This window comes from Vigna unguiculata, chromosome 9 (genome assembly GCF_037176805.1).
Source record: "Vigna unguiculata cultivar grain cowpea cultivar isolate G323 ecotype 2 chromosome 9, ASM3717680v1, whole genome shotgun sequence".
NCBI classification, from domain to species: Eukaryota; Viridiplantae; Streptophyta; class Magnoliopsida; order Fabales; family Fabaceae; genus Vigna; species Vigna unguiculata.
The window spans coordinates 30,980,167-30,999,558 of record NC_140800.1 but is presented as its reverse complement, the minus strand read 5'-3'; the positions used below and the strand labels follow the sequence as shown (position 1 = coordinate 30,999,558).

The window sequence follows — 19,392 nt, the reverse complement described above, 5'->3', positions numbered from 1 at the left end:
TCAAGTAGAAAAAAAATTATCCAAACATATCTTTTATAACCATCATATAATATTTTCATTCGTCTTTAATTTTTTCGTCATTTGATTGATTTATAAATTTTAAATTATCTATGATAATTAGAAAATGTTTAAAAAAGTTAATTAAAATAGTTTAGTATTATTATGAATTAAATTTTTAGCGATGGAGACGTGGGCCAAATGCAAATAATTCAAAATGTTTGTGTTCATCTCCCTTAGCCCACAGGAAAGAAACATAATAAAAAAAGAGTTTGGCACCAAACGAAAGAGAAGTAAGGTAATGTATAATGGTATTGGTCAGCCACAGGTATACACCCTGCAGCCATACCATACCAATACCATTACCATACTTCTTCTGTACACGACCTTCTAAATCCTAATTAACATCTCCAAAGCAAATCAAATCAAATCAATTATATTAATCAAGGGTTTGGTTTTTCTTCTCGAATATCCTCAATCCTCATCCTCTCTGTACTATCCTCTCCTCCATTATCCACAACTTCCATCCAACCCTTAATCGATCAATCTCCATATCCATACCTCAGATCTACGTCGTTTCGATCTATCCCTTGCCGTTTCCCCTTACAGTAATTTAGATCCCCTGATGTTACATTAGAACCTAACCTCTACATCTCCCAAAGCCTAAGCAACAGAACAAGGAATCTTCCCAGATTCTTTTTCTGTGCTCATTAGCCTTTCAGGGATAAACGAAGAAATTCCTCTTCAGCTCATCTTATATAACCAATCTCCGATCGATCGCTTTACCTCAACCTCTTTGCTTCGGTCCACGCCCTCGCTTCGGATATGGATTTGGACGATTTCCGATCCATATTGGACACCTCGGGCGTCGACGTCTGGATGTTCATCGACGCCGCAATCGCCGTCGCCTCCGCGGACTGCGCCGCCGAATTGAAGCGCCGCCGCGACTCCATCGTGGAGAGCCTCTACTCCGCCACGGCCGCGCCTCCGCAGTGCCGCAATTGTGGCGACGGCCACCGCCTCAGGCCCAACGGCCACCAAGTCGCGAAGCAGAACAGCCCTAGCCCTAGCCCCGAACGGCAACCTCAGCGACGCGCCGCCGCCGCAGCTGCCAATTCCCCCGCTACGCCGCAGTCTCTGGAAAACGATGGCGGCGGCGAGGAGTTGGATCCTTACGGTGGTTTGTTTGACGACGAACAGAAGAAGATTCTAGATATTAAAGAACAACTCGAAGAGCCTGATCAGGTATTGTTAATTATTCAGTTCAAGTATTTTTTCTTTTCATATTGAGAGTACAAGTTAATTAATGTTTTCTTTTAATTTGGCTTGCTTTTTTTCTCCTTTGTAGTCTGAAGATTCATTGGTGGAGTTGCTGCAAAGCCTCGCGGACATGGATATTACATTCCAAGCTTTGAAGGTAAGTTAATTTTCTTTTGAAACTTTTTAATTTTTTAATTTTTTATGATTCATTTAACGGTGTTTGGATTTTGATTCCTGTAGGAAACTGACATAGGGAGACACGTGAATCGGTTACGGAAGCATCCTTCAAACGACGTTCGTCGATTGGTGAAGCTGCTTGTCAGGTTTAGGAAGAGATATAAAAATAATTTCATTTTTTTGCGGAATTTGATGTTGTCGTATTGCAAGAGTTTCAATCGATTGACTTGCTTTTTTTTTTTTTTTTTTTCTTTTTTTTGTATTTGCAGGAAGTGGAAGGAAATTGTGGATGAGTGGGTGAAGTTGAATCCACAGGGAGGAAGCAACACTCTGATGGGTAATCTTGATTATGGATTAATTATTAATTATTAGGTTAATATTGAGGATTTTCTAAAGTGCATGTGAAATTATTAATGATAATTAATGATGATGTTGGTGGGGTATTGGCAGCTGATGGAGACTCGCCTGTGCAGAAAACCACCCAAAATGGGCATCATCATCAGGTTGAGGTCAAAGAAATCTTTTTCGCGTAGTGCTTTAATTTTTTTCTTGGAAAGTTGAGCTAATAATATTCATTCTTCTTCTATTCCTTTTGCAGATTCCTGATTTTGCATACTCGCCAAATCCACACAGTGAGTATAGTATAAGCATATTGGCATCTGATTCAAATCTTTTTGGATACTGTAGTTCACTTCTGATTGATATGGTCTATATGCTGACGCAGATGGGAGCTCAGGCTCTGACCGTAACAACTCAGAAGCAGAACACAAACCGAAGGTAATTCCGCGCAGTGAACCTCGGCGAAAACCCACGCCGGCACCGTCAGTTTCAACCCCTGCTTCTGCTTCTCAAAACGTATGGATATGATTTCTCAACCATTTTGGTGTTCTCTAAAATATGAATGTGGTGGTGGTTTTATCTGTCAAGGTAAAAGGGGGTCTTAAGTGGTCCTCACATAGTGTTGAATGGTTGCAGAGACAAAGGGACAGCGGTTTTGACGCGGAGAGGCTTGCTTCTGCAAGAAGGCGGCTTCAAGAGAATTACAAAGAGGCTGAAAATGGTGGAATTTTCGTCTCTATAATTTTCATTTTCATGCTGTGATTTTTCTTTATCTCTCTATAACTGACGTGTAATTTGGTGTGTTTGTGCGGTGTATAGCCAAAAGGCAAAGAACTATTCAGGTTATGGACATCAATGAGTTACCAAAGTCAAAACCCAAGAATGCCTTCTTTGGGAAGAACAAAGGTGGTGGTGGTTCTCAGGGAAGGCACTGGTGATGATAGTGAAGCATGTATCCATTGTTGGTGGTGCCATTTTGCGTGTAAAAAAACACAGCCTTGTGGCGGTGCCGGATAAGTCCCAAACCCTGTTCATCATCCCTGTGGATTTTTCCTGCGCTCATAAACTTTTTTTTTTCCTTGTGGTTTTTATTTAAGTCAATAATAACCGAAGAAAAGAACTCCTCAATATTTTTTTCTTGAAAGGGGTACCCGTCGAACCCGCGTTTGTCGGTTTGTTGAGGAGCACGTGATTTCAGGAAACAGGATAGGGATGGTACGGGGGTAGGGCTAAAAGAGGGTTTTCCTTATGGTTACAAAACATCGTTTTTGAAGGTGAAGTTTGAATTCTGGTACATTAGGTTTTAGGGATGGTTTACTCCATTAATTGCAATTTTTTCTTGAAGAAAAACAAGAAACGGAAGTCAAGAAGTGATAACAGTATATGCATTTGTTCCGGGTGGGTGGGAATTAGTTGGGTAGATTAATGATGGGGTATTGAGTCTTAAGCTTTAGGATGTTGACACCTTCACAACCTGCTTAATGAGTTGGAATCCTTTGCCGTAAAAAATGTGTTTTATTTGGTGCAGCAAGCCATTTACGACCTTTGTCTAATAATTGAAACACCACAAATGGACAAAAAGCCTTGCGTTACGGGGTACTTCTGTCAATAGAAAATTCTTCTAATGACCTATTGTTTGTTAAGCTATACACAGTTAGGCACTTATTAGTTATACAAGTTACGTAACATGTTCCTTCTGTTACACAAATTCGGCTTCATGGTACTTTCATTTTATTCCATCAGATTTTGCACTTTTACTCGGAAAGTTGAATTTGGTGCACAGAGACATATTAGGTGGTAGGTAATTAGTATAACAAATAAATCATTTACTGCATTTAATATTTCACACTTACAACCAAAAATGTCTTGTGTGTCTTTTCAGTACGTCGTCACTTTTGGGCCTAGTACAATGATCATTTTGGGCTTTGTTATACATTACACCACTATCCCAGTTTCTTTTGGTGTCTCCCCCATCCTTCATGCAAATTCATAGATGTGAAAAAAAAAATCAATTTTTTTCTTAAATTGCATAATTTAAAAATTTATTCTGAATTATAAAGTTGGAAAATCTATTTAGAACCATCCAGTCCAAAGCTTTATTAGAAAATTTAGTGTAGATTGTGTATACAATTAAAATACATTTTTGGATTCTTAATATTATAATTTGAAAGTTTGGAGTATATTAATGGATTAGAAAATGTATTTTAAGTTATGTAATATGAACTATATTTTAATATTGTGAAATTAGGAATATGTCTTCAAAATTTTCAATTTGAAAATGTAATGCATAGAATATTTTAGATTTTCCCAAATATCCCATGGAAATCCATGAGCATGAGGTGAAAAAGAAAAAAACTAATTGCACACACTTGCACTTATTTTCAGTCAGGCTTTTCATATTTAAAGCAAATGTTAGATATTATGCTTTATTTGGTGAATTTAGTTATTTTGAAACGGACCAATTCATTCCATATTTGTGTGATTCATTTTTGGTGAATGTCTTGTGAAAAATTTACTCTATCAATTGAGGTCACTAATAACATTGTTTTTTCATTTTGAAAAATAATACATTAACGAAGGATAAAATGTTTTCCACTTTGTCATGCTTGAATGACTGCGAATAAATTTTCAGGTGATGAAATATTAAATGATTGAAGTCACAACTAGTGCTATAGGAAGGTAAGATATGTTAAAACTCATTAAATTTGGTAGCTTTAAAAAAATCTTCTTTCTATTTTTTATTATTTTAAAGATAATTATCTGACTATGGGAACAGTTTTTGTAATGTCAACATCAAAAATATTTTGAGTCAAAGGATATGTAATAGTAATGATAGAAGACTTTTTTTTTTTCAAAAATTATCTCTAGAAGACAAGAGTCAAAAGTAAGTTTATAATAAATTCGGTTTTCTTTAGAAGACACAAGAAACACAAGTGTTATGTACATTAAAACTTAATTAATATCTTAAAGTACATGTAATATACTCTTCGAACAACTAAAGTTTTGATTAAGAAAAGTAATTAAGAAATGAAGATGAAAATAATAAAAAGTAAAAAAAAAAAATTCAATATTTAAAATATATAAAAAATTAAAAAAATAAATAAATAAAAAAGAATAAAATCTGTAGAAGCAAACATTTAAAAAAAATATTTTTATTCGATGTCAATTCTTTAAAATGTTTTCATTTTAATAATATTCAGATATATAAGAGGTGCAAGTTGATGGCATACTTTATTTAATTGTACAGTTGTATATAATATATGTAATTTAAATAAATATACACTGGTTATAGAAAATAAAATGGCTAAACCAATTAGAATAAAAGAATTCTATTGAAGGATGGAATAAAAGTTAAAAAAGTATTGGAATATTCATGCTTTTCAATTGCTTTATATCATATTAGGGAAAACAACCTCAATGGCCTATGTCACCACATAATTTAATTGTTGTAACAATTTTATTATGTTATATATTAATTTCATTTTAAAACATATTTATCTGTATAATTTGTTTCTTTAAATTTGACATATTATTTAAGAGATTTAAATTTAAGGATTTGAAGTCACGACATGAGTTTAAGAGAAAATTATTAGGAATTAAAGAGAGAAGATAATTTAGAAATTATAAAGAAGTTGTAGGTTGGACAAGGAGATATGACAAAAAAAAGAAGAAGAAGCTAAATAAATTGATTTTCTAGAAATTAAAAAGTATATAAAAACAATGTGTACATAAGAAAAAGAAAGAATCTCTCTTCTGCATGTTTAAAGACAATGGAATAAAATTATAATTTAATCGAAATTCATTATTTAATGTAGTCCATGGAGAATGTTTTCAGAGGCACCAATTGGAGCTCAACCTGTTGGGGCTTCTCATCTACAACGCCAACGTGAAGCAGAGGCAAGGAGATAAAGGTGAAGGTGTTTGAATTGCTATTAAGGATATTAGAAATATTTGAAATGAACTAGATTGACACTGAACTTAATTAATTTATATAAAAGATAAATTTTTAAGAAATTACATAAATTATCATATTAATTTAGTTTTTAAAAATAGAATCATTCTTAAATATGACAACTTTAACATATCTTATTATACTAAAAAATAATTTTTAAAATAGAATGTTTGTTAACAATAATTCAAATAATTGAGATACTTAAAAAAAATTAAACTAATTCAATTTAATTAAAAATTATATGTTTATCTCAACCATTATATAATTTTGAAGAGTTTTTTTAAAGATTTTTTCTATTTATTTTTAAAGTTAAGTTTGATACTAGTTGAATTAAATATTACTCATAAAATATGTATAATCTGTGTTTGATTCCTATAAATCAACGCCAGAATGTGAGTGACTCGAGGAATACAGATAAAACTTTTAAGACTTACAAGGATGTAAACAAAATATAGTGATGGAAAAGCAATAAATAGTCATATAAACAATAAAATATATAATCTTAGTCAGATTTTTAAGGATTGAGAAAATTAAAATTTAAAATATTACATACAAGATATAATATATTTGTTTTCAATATAAAAAAATATATTTAGAGGATTGATTACTTTTTTTTGGATGCACTTGTCTAGGAAATATGGACAACATAGCACAAATGCTACAATTTGTTTTACTATTTAAATTTAAATATAAGCTCCCCTAACTGTTTCTATATTCCTAGACAGCTATTTAAAAATTGATAGTGAAAAATTTTTTCTCCCTCTTACGAATAAGAACAAATTAAAAACCAAACAAATGAAAATTTAAGAGCGTAGAAAAACTACTTTCAAAAAGCTGTTTTTGAAAATGCATTATTAAACAGTTACATTATGGAAGACTATTTCGTTATCACAAAAGCAATACAAATTTTGTATTGTGTAAAAAAGAAAAAACGGCATCAACACAAAATTTTGAATTTTAAAGGGGTTTATTAAGAGAGATTAGAATAATCTTCGGTAATTTATTTATATACATAGTAGGAGTTTCTTACACTTTTGGTAAGTGTCAGAGGTTTTTTTAATGAATATCAACTTGGTTTTTTTATCAATACCACGGTGATCATAAATGTTTCGATTCCAAGTATGATAATAGAATCTTTATTAATCAGTATGCATCCAAGGTATTGTCTGTTTTGGAGTGTGTTTCATCATGATTTTTTTTCTTAAAAGGTGCATCAAATAATGAAAGAAGTATTTAAGCTACCTTAAGTTTTGACTTTCTAAGCGATGTGAGACTATTAGGTAAAATAGAAACATCTTTCAATCTCAGTTAAAAAACTTTCCTTTGCCTTCTCTCAATCTCAGTATAAAATCTATCCTTTCTCTCTCTCAATCACAACTTCAATTTCTACGCATTTCTCTTTTCGAATCTTCATTTGTCAATTGCAGGTTCAAATTGATAATGGTTTTCTACTTATTCTCGTTGGCTTTCAATTTTTTTTTTCACTTTCCTGTTAATTTCTCACTTTCCCTCTTTATTGTTTGTTTATGTGGAGAAGTTTGTTCTCTGGTTCCACATTTTTCCATATATGTTGTCTAGACAGTTTGCTTTGCAAGTTCAATAGCTTTGGTTTATGCATTGTAGGTTCGATAGTTTGTCTTGCTTAACAACTATTTCATGTGTTTGTAGTTGCTTTTTAGGTTTGCTACTTGACCTAACTTTATGCTATTACAATAACTGAACAATAATTATTTTTACTTCATCGGCAAATAACTGTTGTGTCCATAGAATATTTGTACATGTAAAATTATATTCTTATTGTTATGATTTGTACCTCCATTATATACTTATTTGTTCAATTTGAGTGATAAAAATATTGAACTTATTAAAATCAAATGTATTTGGCTTGTTTTAGTTTTTCAAATTATTTTTTTCTTTCAATAGATGTTACTGGTTTGGTTCGATTCATAGGTTTGTTTTCTTAAAAATTTGAAATTAGAGGTGATTAAAATATATATGGTGAAGTAACATTGATTTTATTAGGTTTTACTCGGGAACATATAAACTAAAGGAAACCAACTTAATTTGCTTGGTTTATTATGGTTTATTGGGTGAATCCAACCCCTTTGACAACCCTATCCTTTTCCCTTTTTTAATAACAGAATAAGCAAGTTTAAGCCATCTTATAATAGATTTAAAATGTATACAAGGATGTAAAAGGGTTTATTGTTTCCTATATAACAATAAGGCCATTATACATAAGAAGAGTCATTTTGGGGTGAGGTAACTTGCACCTATATTTGTCTATTGAGAGTAGGAATATACTTTGCAATGTTTGTTTTAGGTTTTAAGTAAGTCCCATCCTTGAATGTGACTTCTTCATAGTTGGAAGGTGAAAGGGTATTGATTCTACCCTGAAAGACTTGTAGTAAATGGTTGGTTCACATGAGACTTAATTTATACATTTCAGTTTCAATTAGTTATGAACACTATTGATGAAATAGTTAAGTTTGATTATTTTGATGGTTTAGAATTATTGCACCTCAAATATTGAAATTTCTATAATATAAGAGTGGTCTGATTGTAGATAAAACATATTATTTTACAATACTAATGTTTATTATCACACTTGAACTTTGATTATGGCTCATATTTGTATTTTAGTAGCATATAACTAGCATTTGTTTATGGTAATACAAATGCCGAGAGAATGAAAAGCTTAGTAAGAGGAAATGGGCTGAGTGGGGTTGTTGTTAGGTATATTGCAAAGGACTTGTTCAACACATGACAACTCTTAAAATCAACTCACAAGAATACACAAATCTCATTCCTAGAGCCTTTGAGCCTATGATTACTCATCAAGTTTCAAACCCTTGAATCCTCATCAAGTGAAGTCATGCATTAATTTTAAGAGTCTAAAATTACTAATGATCCAAATGATCCAAGTTCTATTCTTAGATATAACCATCCATTAGGTATTAAATTTCAAGTCTATATTCTAAAGATATCTCTCAAAACCTCAAGAATTACAAATCAAGCATGTGAACAATCCACATCAAGAATTAAGCATGAAAATCAAGTACCCTTTGAGCATGTGGTCCTTCATTGAGGTTGTCAGAGCTGCATGGAAGGTTGTTGGTGGTGGCTCTTCGACTATGGATTTCGTGGTTGAAGTTCTCTACATATGAGGAACCCAAGTGCAATTTACAGGTTGGAACTTGAATGTTTGGCACATAATAAAGACTTTTGAAGATGAAATATTGGAACCTATTTTTCCTATTAGTTCAATGGAGACTTCAAATTGGGTGTGAACTTATCTCTCTGTGTTGTGATTTTGAAGTATTTGATAGTTAATTTTGTCATAAAAGCTTCTTCCATTCTTATCTTGTGCTTATCAAGGAGTTTGGTACTTATTAATGTGTTATCTTTGTTTTTGAAGGTTTATGGGTATAACAATTAACATAAGTGATTTGGATCTTGTTCAGTGGTCGAATTCTCATTGCATTCTTTCAAGGTGTGGAATAAAACATTGCATTGTAGTTAAAGACTATATAGTAGTAATTACTAATTCACCATTATACTCCTTTATTAAATACATTACATAAATCCCTTCTACTATATTTAATTATAATATCTAATATTGTTTCATATAACTTGATATTTCTTTCTTATCAAACATAAGTTTTATTACAGTGTGTTTTGGTGTTCTGTGTTGTATCAATGTTTTTTATGTTTTTCCTGTTCAAAAGAGAAAATGAAAAATATTGAGATTGAATCCTATATTTTATTACCTAAATTTTGATTTTGATTTTCTTTTTCATTCTAGGGGTTACTAAAAACATATTAAGGATGTCAACTTTTAAGCTTGCATTCCATTACTGGGAAGTGTTTGATGATTTAGGTGAGTAGTTCTTTTTTAAATTATGTTATTATTCCTTTTCTCCATTGAAAGTTTGTTCATTGTGAGAGTGTGCGCATTGTGAAAATGTGTTCATTGTTACAACTTATATATTAGAAAGGTCAAACAATTAATATTCTCTTTTAATAAATTAAATTTATAGATAGAAATTTTTAAAATAAATTGAACAATATGATTAGTAGTTATTGACTATGAATTCTATGTTACAATTATAATGGAGACGTGTAGTCAAGAATTGCCTCCAAGTTCAAATACTCCTTTCATGTTTGAAAATTTCAACAATGATTTTCCAATGTCAAAAAATGGGAGTACACGACAAGCTGACTAGCCAAACATAATGTCCCTTTTCCAACAATACAAAGAACAAAAATCAAAGCTAGTGATAAGAAAACAACTTCTTTTGTTTAGGAACACTTCACAAGATCTCTTGAATCTGTAAATTCAATTGTAACATGTAACAATTGTGGTAATGGATTTAGATGTGTTTCTAAGACACATGCAACATCTAACCTTCTTAATCACCTCAAAAGGTTGTGTCCTAAATATCCATTTGCTATAATTAATGACCCTAACTAAATAACTATCCCCTTTAAAAGTAGTGACAATAACAATCTTCTTGCAACCACCCAAAAGTATAATTTTCAAAGATAATTGTTATCTTTGTTACTATGGATAAACAATCATTTATGGTGGTGGAGGGTCAGGGTTTTAAGAACTTATGCCAACAATTACAACCTTTGTTTGTTGTTTCATCAAGGTTAACAATAGCTAGAGATTGTTTTCTATAGCTATATATGGATGAGAAAGTTAGGTTAAATTCCTTTTTTAAGTCAAATTTTGTTAGAGTAGCACTCACTATCAATTGTTGGACATAAATTCAAAACTTCAACTACCTAACATGTACTACATATTTCAAAGACAATGATTAGAGGTATAAAAAAAAGATAATCAGTTTTTCAGCCATACCTAATCATAAAAAAAACAATAGGAAAGAAAGTTGAAGAAGTTTTAAAGGAATGGGGAGTTAGGAATGTGTCCATACTCACAATTGATAATGAATAATCTAACAATGTGGTTGTTACATATTTAAAAAAAATGAAGAATGTGGGTAGATTAGTAAAGGATGAGGTGTTTTACTCATATACTAAACTTAGTTATGAGTGATGACTTAAAAGAGTTGCAAACTTCAATAACAAGTATTAGAATGCTATCAGATTTGTAAGCTCTTCACTACAAAGATTTACTAAGTTTAGAGAATGCATAGTGTTTTCGAAAATTAATTGCAAAAAACTATTGTGTCTTGACGTTCCCACAAGGTGGAATTCCATATTCCATATATATGATGTTAGATGCAACAACAAAATTTCAAGTTGCATTTGAAAAGTTTGACAATGAAGACTCTATCTCGATATATTTTTTTGGTGATGAAGGTCCCCCGACTACTACTGATGAGAAACATGTCCAAGCTTTTGTTAAGTTTCTAAAAATTTTCTACGAAGCCACTAATTTTTTTTTCTATGTCATTGCGTGTGAGTATACATATTTCATTTCATCAAATGACTACTATTCATTTTGCATTTGACAAGATAACTATGAATCTAAATAGTATATTAGCCCCTGCTAGTTGTGACATGAGGCTGAAGTATCGTAAGTATTGGGGTAATGTTGATAACATCAATCACTTGTATTTTGGTGTCATTTTTTATCTCGTTACAAGTTTGAGTATGTGATTTGGAATTTTTAGGAAATGTATAAAGTGAATCAAACAAAGTTGTATAATTAACTAATTGTGTACAAGACAAACTGAATAAATGTATCATTAGTACAAATTAGTTCATGATGAACAACGACATATATCTGAGTAGCCAGATGTTGGTATAAATGTGTTTTCTTCTTAATCTGACATATCAACCATTGATGAATTCTTGAATATTTGGAGAAAGTTGATGCTTTTAAGAAGAATTTGAGAGAGAAAGACTCAATAGATAGAAAAAATGAGTTAGAAAGATATTTAAATGAGTCCATTGTTGATGGTGGTGACCTAATTGATATTTTAGTTTGGTGGAAAATAAATTCTTCATGATTCCCATTCTATCAAGAGTGGTTAGAGACGAATTGGCCACCCCTATTTCCATAGTTCCCTCTAAGAGTGCATTTAGTACTGGAGGTAGGAATTTAGATGCTTTTAAAAGATATTTAAATTCACCAATGGTTGAGGCACTTATCTGTGCTCAAAATTGGTTGAGGACCACTATAGCTCAATTTGATGGTATCAATGTGAATGAAGAGTTTGAGCGTTCTGAGAAGATTTTCATAGGTACAAGTTTGCTTTCTCTTTCTTCTAAAATTCTTTCGTAATTATGTTGTTGTGTATATTACTAATATTTTCTTTTCAAATAATTTTAGAATCTAATGGTTACATAATTGGAGGAGTTGAAGTAACATCGAGAGGAGTTGGGTCTGCAAACGAAGTTGGTTCTTTATCTCAATCACAATAACCAATGTCGTGACTCTTAATCCATCTAAGATGTTTGTCTTACTTTAATTATTAGGTTCAATTACTCATTTGGTCTCTATTTTTGTCCAAAAATGTCAAGTTGGTCCTCCACTTTTTTTTAGTCTCAATTTGGTCTTGATTTGTAAAAAATGATGCAATTTGGTCCTGATTTTTACAAAATTTATGCAATTTGATCATTTTCGTTAAATTTCTTAAAATAGATTATGGATTTTTCTTCAAATTTGACACTAGGACTATGTTAATTAGACCAATAAAACAAATCATCTTTTTTAACAACTTCAATTTTTATGAAAAATCCTTGACCCATTTCAAGAAATTTAACGAAAAGGACCAAACTGCAACAATTTTTCACAAAACAGGACTGAATTTATCAATTTGTACAAATTGAGACCAAATTGAGACTAAAATAAATTAGAGTACCAACTTGATATTTTGGAACAAAAATAGAAATCAAATGAATTAATTATTAATAGTAAATTTGCTTATTATTTTGTTAAGCTTTAATTGGTTTTCTTTTATGCATTTTGTGGTATTTTTTTGAAGACATTTGTTAGAAACAAGTGCAGGATTTTGTAGATACTAAAAGAGTTCAAGGCCAAGGAAGAGAGAGTGGGGGTTGAATTGGACTTGTAAAAACCAATGTTTAGTTAAAGATTATGAAAACTTTACAAAGAACTCCGATTGACCAAGAAATTTCTTGAAAGATAATCAAGAAATTACAAAATCCTTACAAACAAATTTCTCGAAAGATAACTACAAAACAAAATCTTCGTGACTCACACAAGAACCACACAACATAACAATAATACCTTTTTGCAAATCTGAAATCACACTAGAACCCCAAACAATACAATGAAAAATAGTAGTGATAAAACCTGAATGATTAGCTTTCTCTGGCGAAGATCTTCTTGAAAGACAAAGACCAAGATGGAGACAATTGCAGCTCCAAATCCTCACACACAATCAGAAATTGTAGCTCCACTAATATAGGTAACAACTCTTTCAAGCCCACTGCATTACTTAAAGGGTGATGTTCTATACAAAAAATAACTACTAACTATCTATAATTGTCTTGCGTTCATAGGTCAGAAATTTGTTTTCCAATTCGTAGGATTAGTATCGAAACTCAGTGAAGCTCAAAGATCTTTGATAGATAATGTGATGCGTGTGGAAGATCTTCCATCCTTACCTTATTTGGATTTTCACATTTAGGTCAACATAGGCTTCCATCATATTTTCCTGAAAGGTTAAGAGAACTTGATTGTGGCATTGGTGGTGCTGCTGGGTTTTGGCATTTCTTATATTGCAACATTTATCTAGATCAATATATATTCTCATAGTTCTTCTCATCACCTATTAATACTCCTACGCAGTAGAAAAGGTAGTATTTTGTGAAAACTTCTATGGTTTTTATGTAGTTGCCGCCTTTTTTAAGGCCTAACTATTAGTGCCAGCAATATAACCTTGTCTTCATTGTTGTAGATTGTATAGATCTTAGCAAAAGCTTTTTGTATCCAAACATGATAAAGGACTTGGGTCTCACAAAAAGCTACGAGACTACAAATGAAATCAAATAGCTAAGAGACTACAACTTTGATAATACTTTGATAATGAAGATTGCAATTGGATCATTGCTCTTTAAAAATAGGTATAAATACACATTTGGTACCCAAACTTTTTCGGAAAGTTCAATTTGGTACCCGAAATTTAGGAATGTTCAATTTGGTACCCCAATTTTCTAAAGAGATTAATTTGGTCCTCTCCGTTAAGTTGGAGTTAACACCGTGTCCGTACAGGACACGTGTCAAGCCATGAAATTTTTATTTTTTTTTTATTTTTTTTTCAAAAAAATTATTTTTTTTTTCCAAAAATTTAAAAACTGCCACGTGTCAATTTATCATCGTGCCACGTGGCAGCTTACAATCATGACATGTGGCAGTGTAATAGTTATTTTCAATTTAGTACCCTAATTTAAATTTTTGGTTCAATTTAGTACCCAAATTTTTAAAATGATCCAATTTCGTCCTTTCCTATTTGAGATCAAATTAGTAAATAAGCTTAATTATAACTTATATAAACATGTTAAAATAATTGTTTTGAATTTATACATCAAATCACTACACCTAAATATTCAAATTATTTTAATCATGACAAGTGTAAAAAATTTCATGTATAAAAAATTACAAAGGTTAAAATGTAAAAAATAAAATAATTTAAGTATTTAAGTGAAATGATTTGATGTATATATTAGAAAAAGTTATTGTAACATGTATATATAAGTTGTAATTAAACTTATTTATTAATTTGGTCTCAAATAGAAGATGACAAAATTGGATGATTTTAAAAAATTGGGTACTAAATTGAACCAAAAATTTAAATTGGGGTACTAAATTGAAAACAACTATTACACTGCCACATGTCATGATTGTAAGCTGTCACGTGGCACAATGATAAACTGACACGTGGCAGTTTTTAAATTTTTTGAAAAAAAAAAAAAAATTTCATGACTTGACACGTGTCCTGTACGGACACGGTGTTAACTCCAACTTAACGGAGAAGACCAAATTGAATCTCTTTAGAAAATTGGGATACCAAATTGAACATTCCTAAAGTTCGGGTACCAAATTGAACTTTCCGAAAAAGTTTGGATACCAAATGTGTATTTATACCTTAAAAATATATTTATTATACTCAATCTTTCATTCTATTTATAATTCTCTAAGCTTTCTTCAGTTATGTCCTTCCTACTTCTCGTTTATTTCCTTTTATATTCCGTATTATCATTCCAAAAAATGTGACTAAAACACTTAATCTCCTAGATGACTATAAACCATAATCATTGAAATGCAAACTCCTAACCATAATACAGTAAGAATTAATTATTTTGCCACCTAGGCAGAAGACAGATGGTTGTAAATACGCTTGTGCCATTAAAATTGAGTCAAATAGCAAAATTCCAATATTAAATATTGATACTGTGTTTTTTGTGAAATTCAACAAAAGATTATATATTATGAAAGTTAAACCATTCTTTTACTTTCTTTCCAACCCTACCGTTGAAGGAAATTTGTACCAGTTAAAGAAATTTACACTGAATTTGTTGACTCCAATAATCAATTTGATATTGTAGCAAAATCCCTGAGAAAAGATCAAATTCAGTTCGTAAGTTTCAAGCTTAGAACATTCCATTTATATGCTCTAACTTTAAGGGAAAATGTTAGAATAATTTATATTATCTGTTTTGAATTGTATTTATCTCTAACCTAAAATCTTTGGAGAAACTTTTTTCTCTTTCGTTAAGCTTCTACAGGTTCATAATCAAAACTTACAAGACTTTGGCTTTCTGACATAATTCTGACTCCAGATTTATCGGCTGGATTGATTGATAGAAACAAGACATAATTCTTCCAATTGAGATTTGATGCTATCATCTTTGGGGGGCTGAATCACATAATTCACTGAGTTTGAAACTGCACGAGCATGATAGGAAGTGGTTACTTGAGTTTTTGAGATTAAAAGTTTTCCCTTCAGAGGCACTAACTATAAGTGACTCTACTTTAACTTCTGGCATTATGCCAGCTTCTGTAAATCACGATGATAGCCGTACCTATCAACAAACAGCCTTGGGAAAGAACTGATACTATATCCATCAGGGTTTTCCCTCAATATCTCACCCACAGGTTACTAACAATCTTCTAATATATCCTTTATAGACATCCCCTTATATTTCGTTTCAGTATCAGTTGCAGAAACTCCAGATTTAGGAATACTCTTATGTTCAGATGATTTTTGCAACTTGGATTGTGACGATCTGCTCAGAAAGAGGGACCTCAAACCATTTGCAGCCTGAGATTGGCCCGTCAATGACTTCCCCTGAACTGGTTTAATTACCCTAAAAGGAAATATTTGGGACGGGATTTCCTCCAGCCACTTTTTCTCTGATATTAACAACTCCACCAATTGAAGAATATCTTCTTCAGTGAGAGATCTTAAAACTGGGGGTCCATCATTTAGCAATTTATACGCCATATCCTCCCTGATTCAAACAAATGGGCATGTTAGTAACTCTTTAAAGTGGTAGCTACATAATGATATCATATAATAAATATAAAAATGGTCACACAACTTTCAGCAGAAATTGCTATACAATTAATTTGTTGCGTTTTTTTCCTTTCTTTTGCAGTTATACCCATAGCAAAAGAGAAATTTTTTTAAAAGATTTGTGCAAGATTATTGCGTAACCTGTTTTTCGACTGGGAAACAATAAATGATCCTTTGAGCGTGGAAACAAAAGTTTCTGTGTCATCCCAAAAGCAACCGCTAGAAAATAACTCAGGCTGGTCCAGCTCTGATAAATTGGGTTCTTTAAAATTACTCACAACCTGAACTGTTTGCTCTACGAGCTCAGATGGGTTAGAATCCTTGAAATGACTAACCACCTTGTTATGACAATCAGCTGAAACATCAGATTCTGCATTTCCTTTCCAAAATTGCCACCAGTTTCTGATCCAGACAAAGAATGTTGGACCATTCCTATTAGTTTTATCACTTCCACTAGGTATTTTGTCAAGCAGAGAGTGATCAGCTTCTGTAGAATATGGGCAGTGACAAACTTCATCAACCTCTTTTCTAGTTGAATTCTCGTATTTGTTCATTGCTCTAACATTAGCAGATTCATAGGTTACAAAAACAATGTCTTCTTTTGCTGTCTGATTATTTCCAGCAGAGTGATTCCTTGAAGTTGTGTACTTTTCCTGAATTCTATAAATTGCATCCTCAGAGCCAACAGTGTCACAACCAGATAATGTTTTAGAACTTGAACTCAATTTTAAGGAATCTGGCTTAGTTTTGGAAAGTTGGTTGTGCCTGTGTTGTGGTTGAAACCCTGACAGTTGTTCAGTAGTCATATCAACAACCTTCCCACTATGCACTGAAAATTTCTGCAACGCATCTGGGCTTTCAACCGATAAAAGTGATGATTTTGAATCATCATCAATACTCCTTTCATGGGATGAGGCAGTTAAGGGTGTCCAATTTGCTTTTCTAACCTTGTTTTTATCCTCACCATTTAGCTTTGGAGTTGCTACAGATCCCTTCTCATCCATCTTTATACAAGATGATACTGATTCCACATCTTTGCCCTCAAAAGGTTTGGGGGATTCTGAGGAGATCAGACATACATGAAAATTACCAAAGCCTAAAGGCTCAAGCTCTACATGCAGTGTTGATAGTAGAAAGCGAGAAAATGTGCCACATCCATAAAACTTTTTACCAAAATTCACTTTACGTTTCTTCAACTCTATAAGAAGATCTCCAATTGAGATTCCTTTTGGATGTGATCTCAATATACGGCAAACCTGTATTACAACTTTTTTTGGAACAGTTTGCAAATCTAAGGAAGGTTTGTATATGTTCACTTTTTGTGAAGATGCAGACTTCTCAACATCTGAGAATGGTTTGTCAGGAATCACATTGTAATTTCCATACCAAGAACTAAACAAACCATCAGGAGGAAGGTTTAAATGTTTTCCAGAAAGATGTTCCCCCTTTATTAATGAAGACCATTGCCATATTATAGTTGCTGCACTACAGAGGACACCAGGAGCATTCCTTGTGCTAGCAAGTAATATATTGTAATTATGCATTCTTAACTGGTGTAACATTCTAGCAAAGTCTCCATCAGCAGATATCAAAAAGAGATGGGCAGGAGGAGGATTTTGAGAAACCCAATCCATAAGATTCATGAGAATAAATCTATCGGCACTGTTCTTTCCACCTGCAACAAAAATACTTGAAGATATTATAATTTGAAAAGAAAAAAGTGTAGATGAATAAAACAAGAAACTACCGAAGCCATATGGACGGCAAGCTGGATAACACGTCAAATTAAAAACTTCCTTCCCATTCATTTCTCACATATTTCCACTCTCTTCCACCAAATCAAAACAACTCAACCTTCCACTCTATTTCTCTTCCTTTCTTTCTTTTCTTCTATTCCCTCATTTTCAATTCACATGGCTAAAACTAGAATTCTTTTTCTTCATAAAAGAAGCAATTCCAATTAAAGTATCACCAACAACGACCAAATGTTTAATTTCAATAACTAGAAACTATCCTGAGATGAATTTTGAAGCCAACAAAGTTAACTGAGGAGAGGAGTTAAAGAATAGAATTGAAGAGAAACCTGGAATGTGGGTGAAATCAATGCCGGTGTGAGAAAGTGCTTGCTGGTTGGATTTTGACAGCAACAGAACATCACCAAAAGCGTTGATTCGGAGAGGGCCCTTAATACCACTCGCTCTCACCGCCTTCGTGATCGCCGGCGCCACCTTCGAAGCGTCAACCCCCGCCGGCACCTGGCAGTTCTCGAAATCCCACCACACCGAAACCTTCACGTCTCGAGAGTCGTGCCATAACTGATGCCTCTGAACCCTAACCGCCAACAACTGCTTCGTTTGGAAAAGGGGTCTCATCACGGTTGCAAGTATCAAATCAAATGCTTTCAGTTTTGCAGTAAATTGGTTAGTTACCCCATATGGGGAGGGAAAGTTTTACGACTTCGCCAAATTGAAAATAAACCATACATTTTCTTAATCCTAAACCCTAAACTAATAACCAACTCTTCTTCTAACGCAACAATAACCATTGAAAATTTTCAGACAAAGTTTGCATGTATAAATATAATTATTCATGATATAATAATGAAATGTAATTCAATGAGAGAATAAAATCCATCACGATCTGGCTTGAGTCGAATAAAATTGAATCACTCAATTTTAAATTATTTTTCTAAATAAAACATTTTAATAGTAAAAGTTTCTTATCATATAAATAATATATATTTTTATGAAAATGTATTGATGCATATATTTTTTGTATGAAACGCAGGCTATTTTAAATATTAAACCAAACACACGTTTAATCTTTAAGCAAATATTTAAATTGAAATGATCGGAAAATGCATACAATTTCAAATTATTAGTCCATAAGTACTTATTTTATAAAATTTTAAATATAAATAAAATTTTAATTTAATAATTTTGTAAATATAAACTTAGTTAAATATTTAATATATATTTAAATATATCTGAACAGTAATCTTAAATTATCGAATTAGGTTTTTTTTTTTACCTCAAGCAATATAAGTTAAGGATGAAGATTCAGAACTCGGTCAAACATAATAAATTTATTTAACATACATATATAAACTTTAATTTGTCATTTTTAAAATCAATAAAAAAAATAATATGT

At 32.0% G+C, this 19,392-nt stretch overlaps 2 protein-coding genes and 1 pseudogene across 3 annotated transcripts; 2 read left to right on the top strand and 1 right to left on the bottom strand.

Annotated features, from left to right (window-relative positions):
• Positions 1 to 301: 301 nt before the first annotated feature.
• LOC114163839 (putative mediator of RNA polymerase II transcription subunit 26c) lies at positions 302 to 2,903 on the top strand. Of its 2 annotated transcripts, none has more exons than XM_028048194.2 (9): positions 302 to 1,242; positions 1,346 to 1,414; positions 1,498 to 1,580; positions 1,704 to 1,771; positions 1,885 to 1,943; positions 2,033 to 2,066; positions 2,159 to 2,289; positions 2,410 to 2,494; positions 2,593 to 2,903. In XM_028048194.2, the coding sequence occupies exons 1-9, from the start codon at positions 823 to 825 to the stop codon at positions 2,709 to 2,711; spliced, it is 1,068 nt and encodes a 355-aa protein (XP_027903995.2). In that variant the 5' UTR covers positions 302 to 822; the 3' UTR covers positions 2,712 to 2,903. The 2 variants fall into 2 exon arrangements, with proteins under 2 accessions (XP_027903995.2, XP_027903996.2); XM_028048195.2 differs by having other exon boundaries at positions 309 to 1,242; positions 1,885 to 1,937.
• Positions 2,904 to 8,772: 5,869 nt separating this feature from the next.
• Positions 8,773 to 12,328, top strand: LOC146883890 (zinc finger BED domain-containing protein RICESLEEPER 2-like; annotated as a pseudogene).
• Positions 12,329 to 15,344: 3,016 nt separating this feature from the next.
• On the bottom strand, positions 15,345 to 18,789 carry LOC114196141 (uncharacterized). Its single transcript, XM_028086685.2, has 3 exons — positions 18,326 to 18,789; positions 16,384 to 17,917; positions 15,345 to 16,177 (listed from the first exon to the last, which is right to left on the bottom strand). Exons 1-3 carry the CDS (start codon positions 18,612 to 18,614, stop codon positions 15,826 to 15,828), a joined length of 2,175 nt encoding a protein of 724 aa, XP_027942486.2. The 5' UTR covers positions 18,615 to 18,789; the 3' UTR covers positions 15,345 to 15,825.
• Between the last annotated feature and the right edge of the window lie 603 nt (positions 18,790 to 19,392).

What these genes read in the sequence shown, in the direction of transcription:
- LOC114163839 (XM_028048194.2), top strand. Translation starts at nt 823, where the DNA reads ATGGATTTGGACGATTTCCGATCCATATTGGACACCTCGGGCGTCGAC. An exon ending in TTACATTCCAAGCTTTGAAG is followed by an intron (nt 1,415 to 1,497) that starts GTAAGTTAATTT and finishes TGATTCCTGTAG; the next exon opens with GAAACTGACATAGGGAGACA. An exon ending in AGGAAGCAACACTCTGATGG is followed by an intron (nt 1,772 to 1,884) that starts GTAATCTTGATT and finishes GGGTATTGGCAG; the next exon opens with CTGATGGAGACTCGCCTGTG.
- LOC114196141 (XM_028086685.2), bottom strand. Translation starts at nt 18,614, where the DNA reads ATGAGACCCCTTTTCCAAACGAAGCAGTTGTTGGCGGTTAGGGTTCAG. An exon ending in TGATTTCACCCACATTCCAG is followed by an intron (nt 17,918 to 18,325) that starts GTTTCTCTTCAA and finishes TTTTTGTTGCAG; the next exon opens with GTGGAAAGAACAGTGCCGAT. An exon ending in GTTTCCCAGTCGAAAAACAG is followed by an intron (nt 16,178 to 16,383) that starts GTTACGCAATAA and finishes TGTTTGAATCAG; the next exon opens with GGAGGATATGGCGTATAAAT.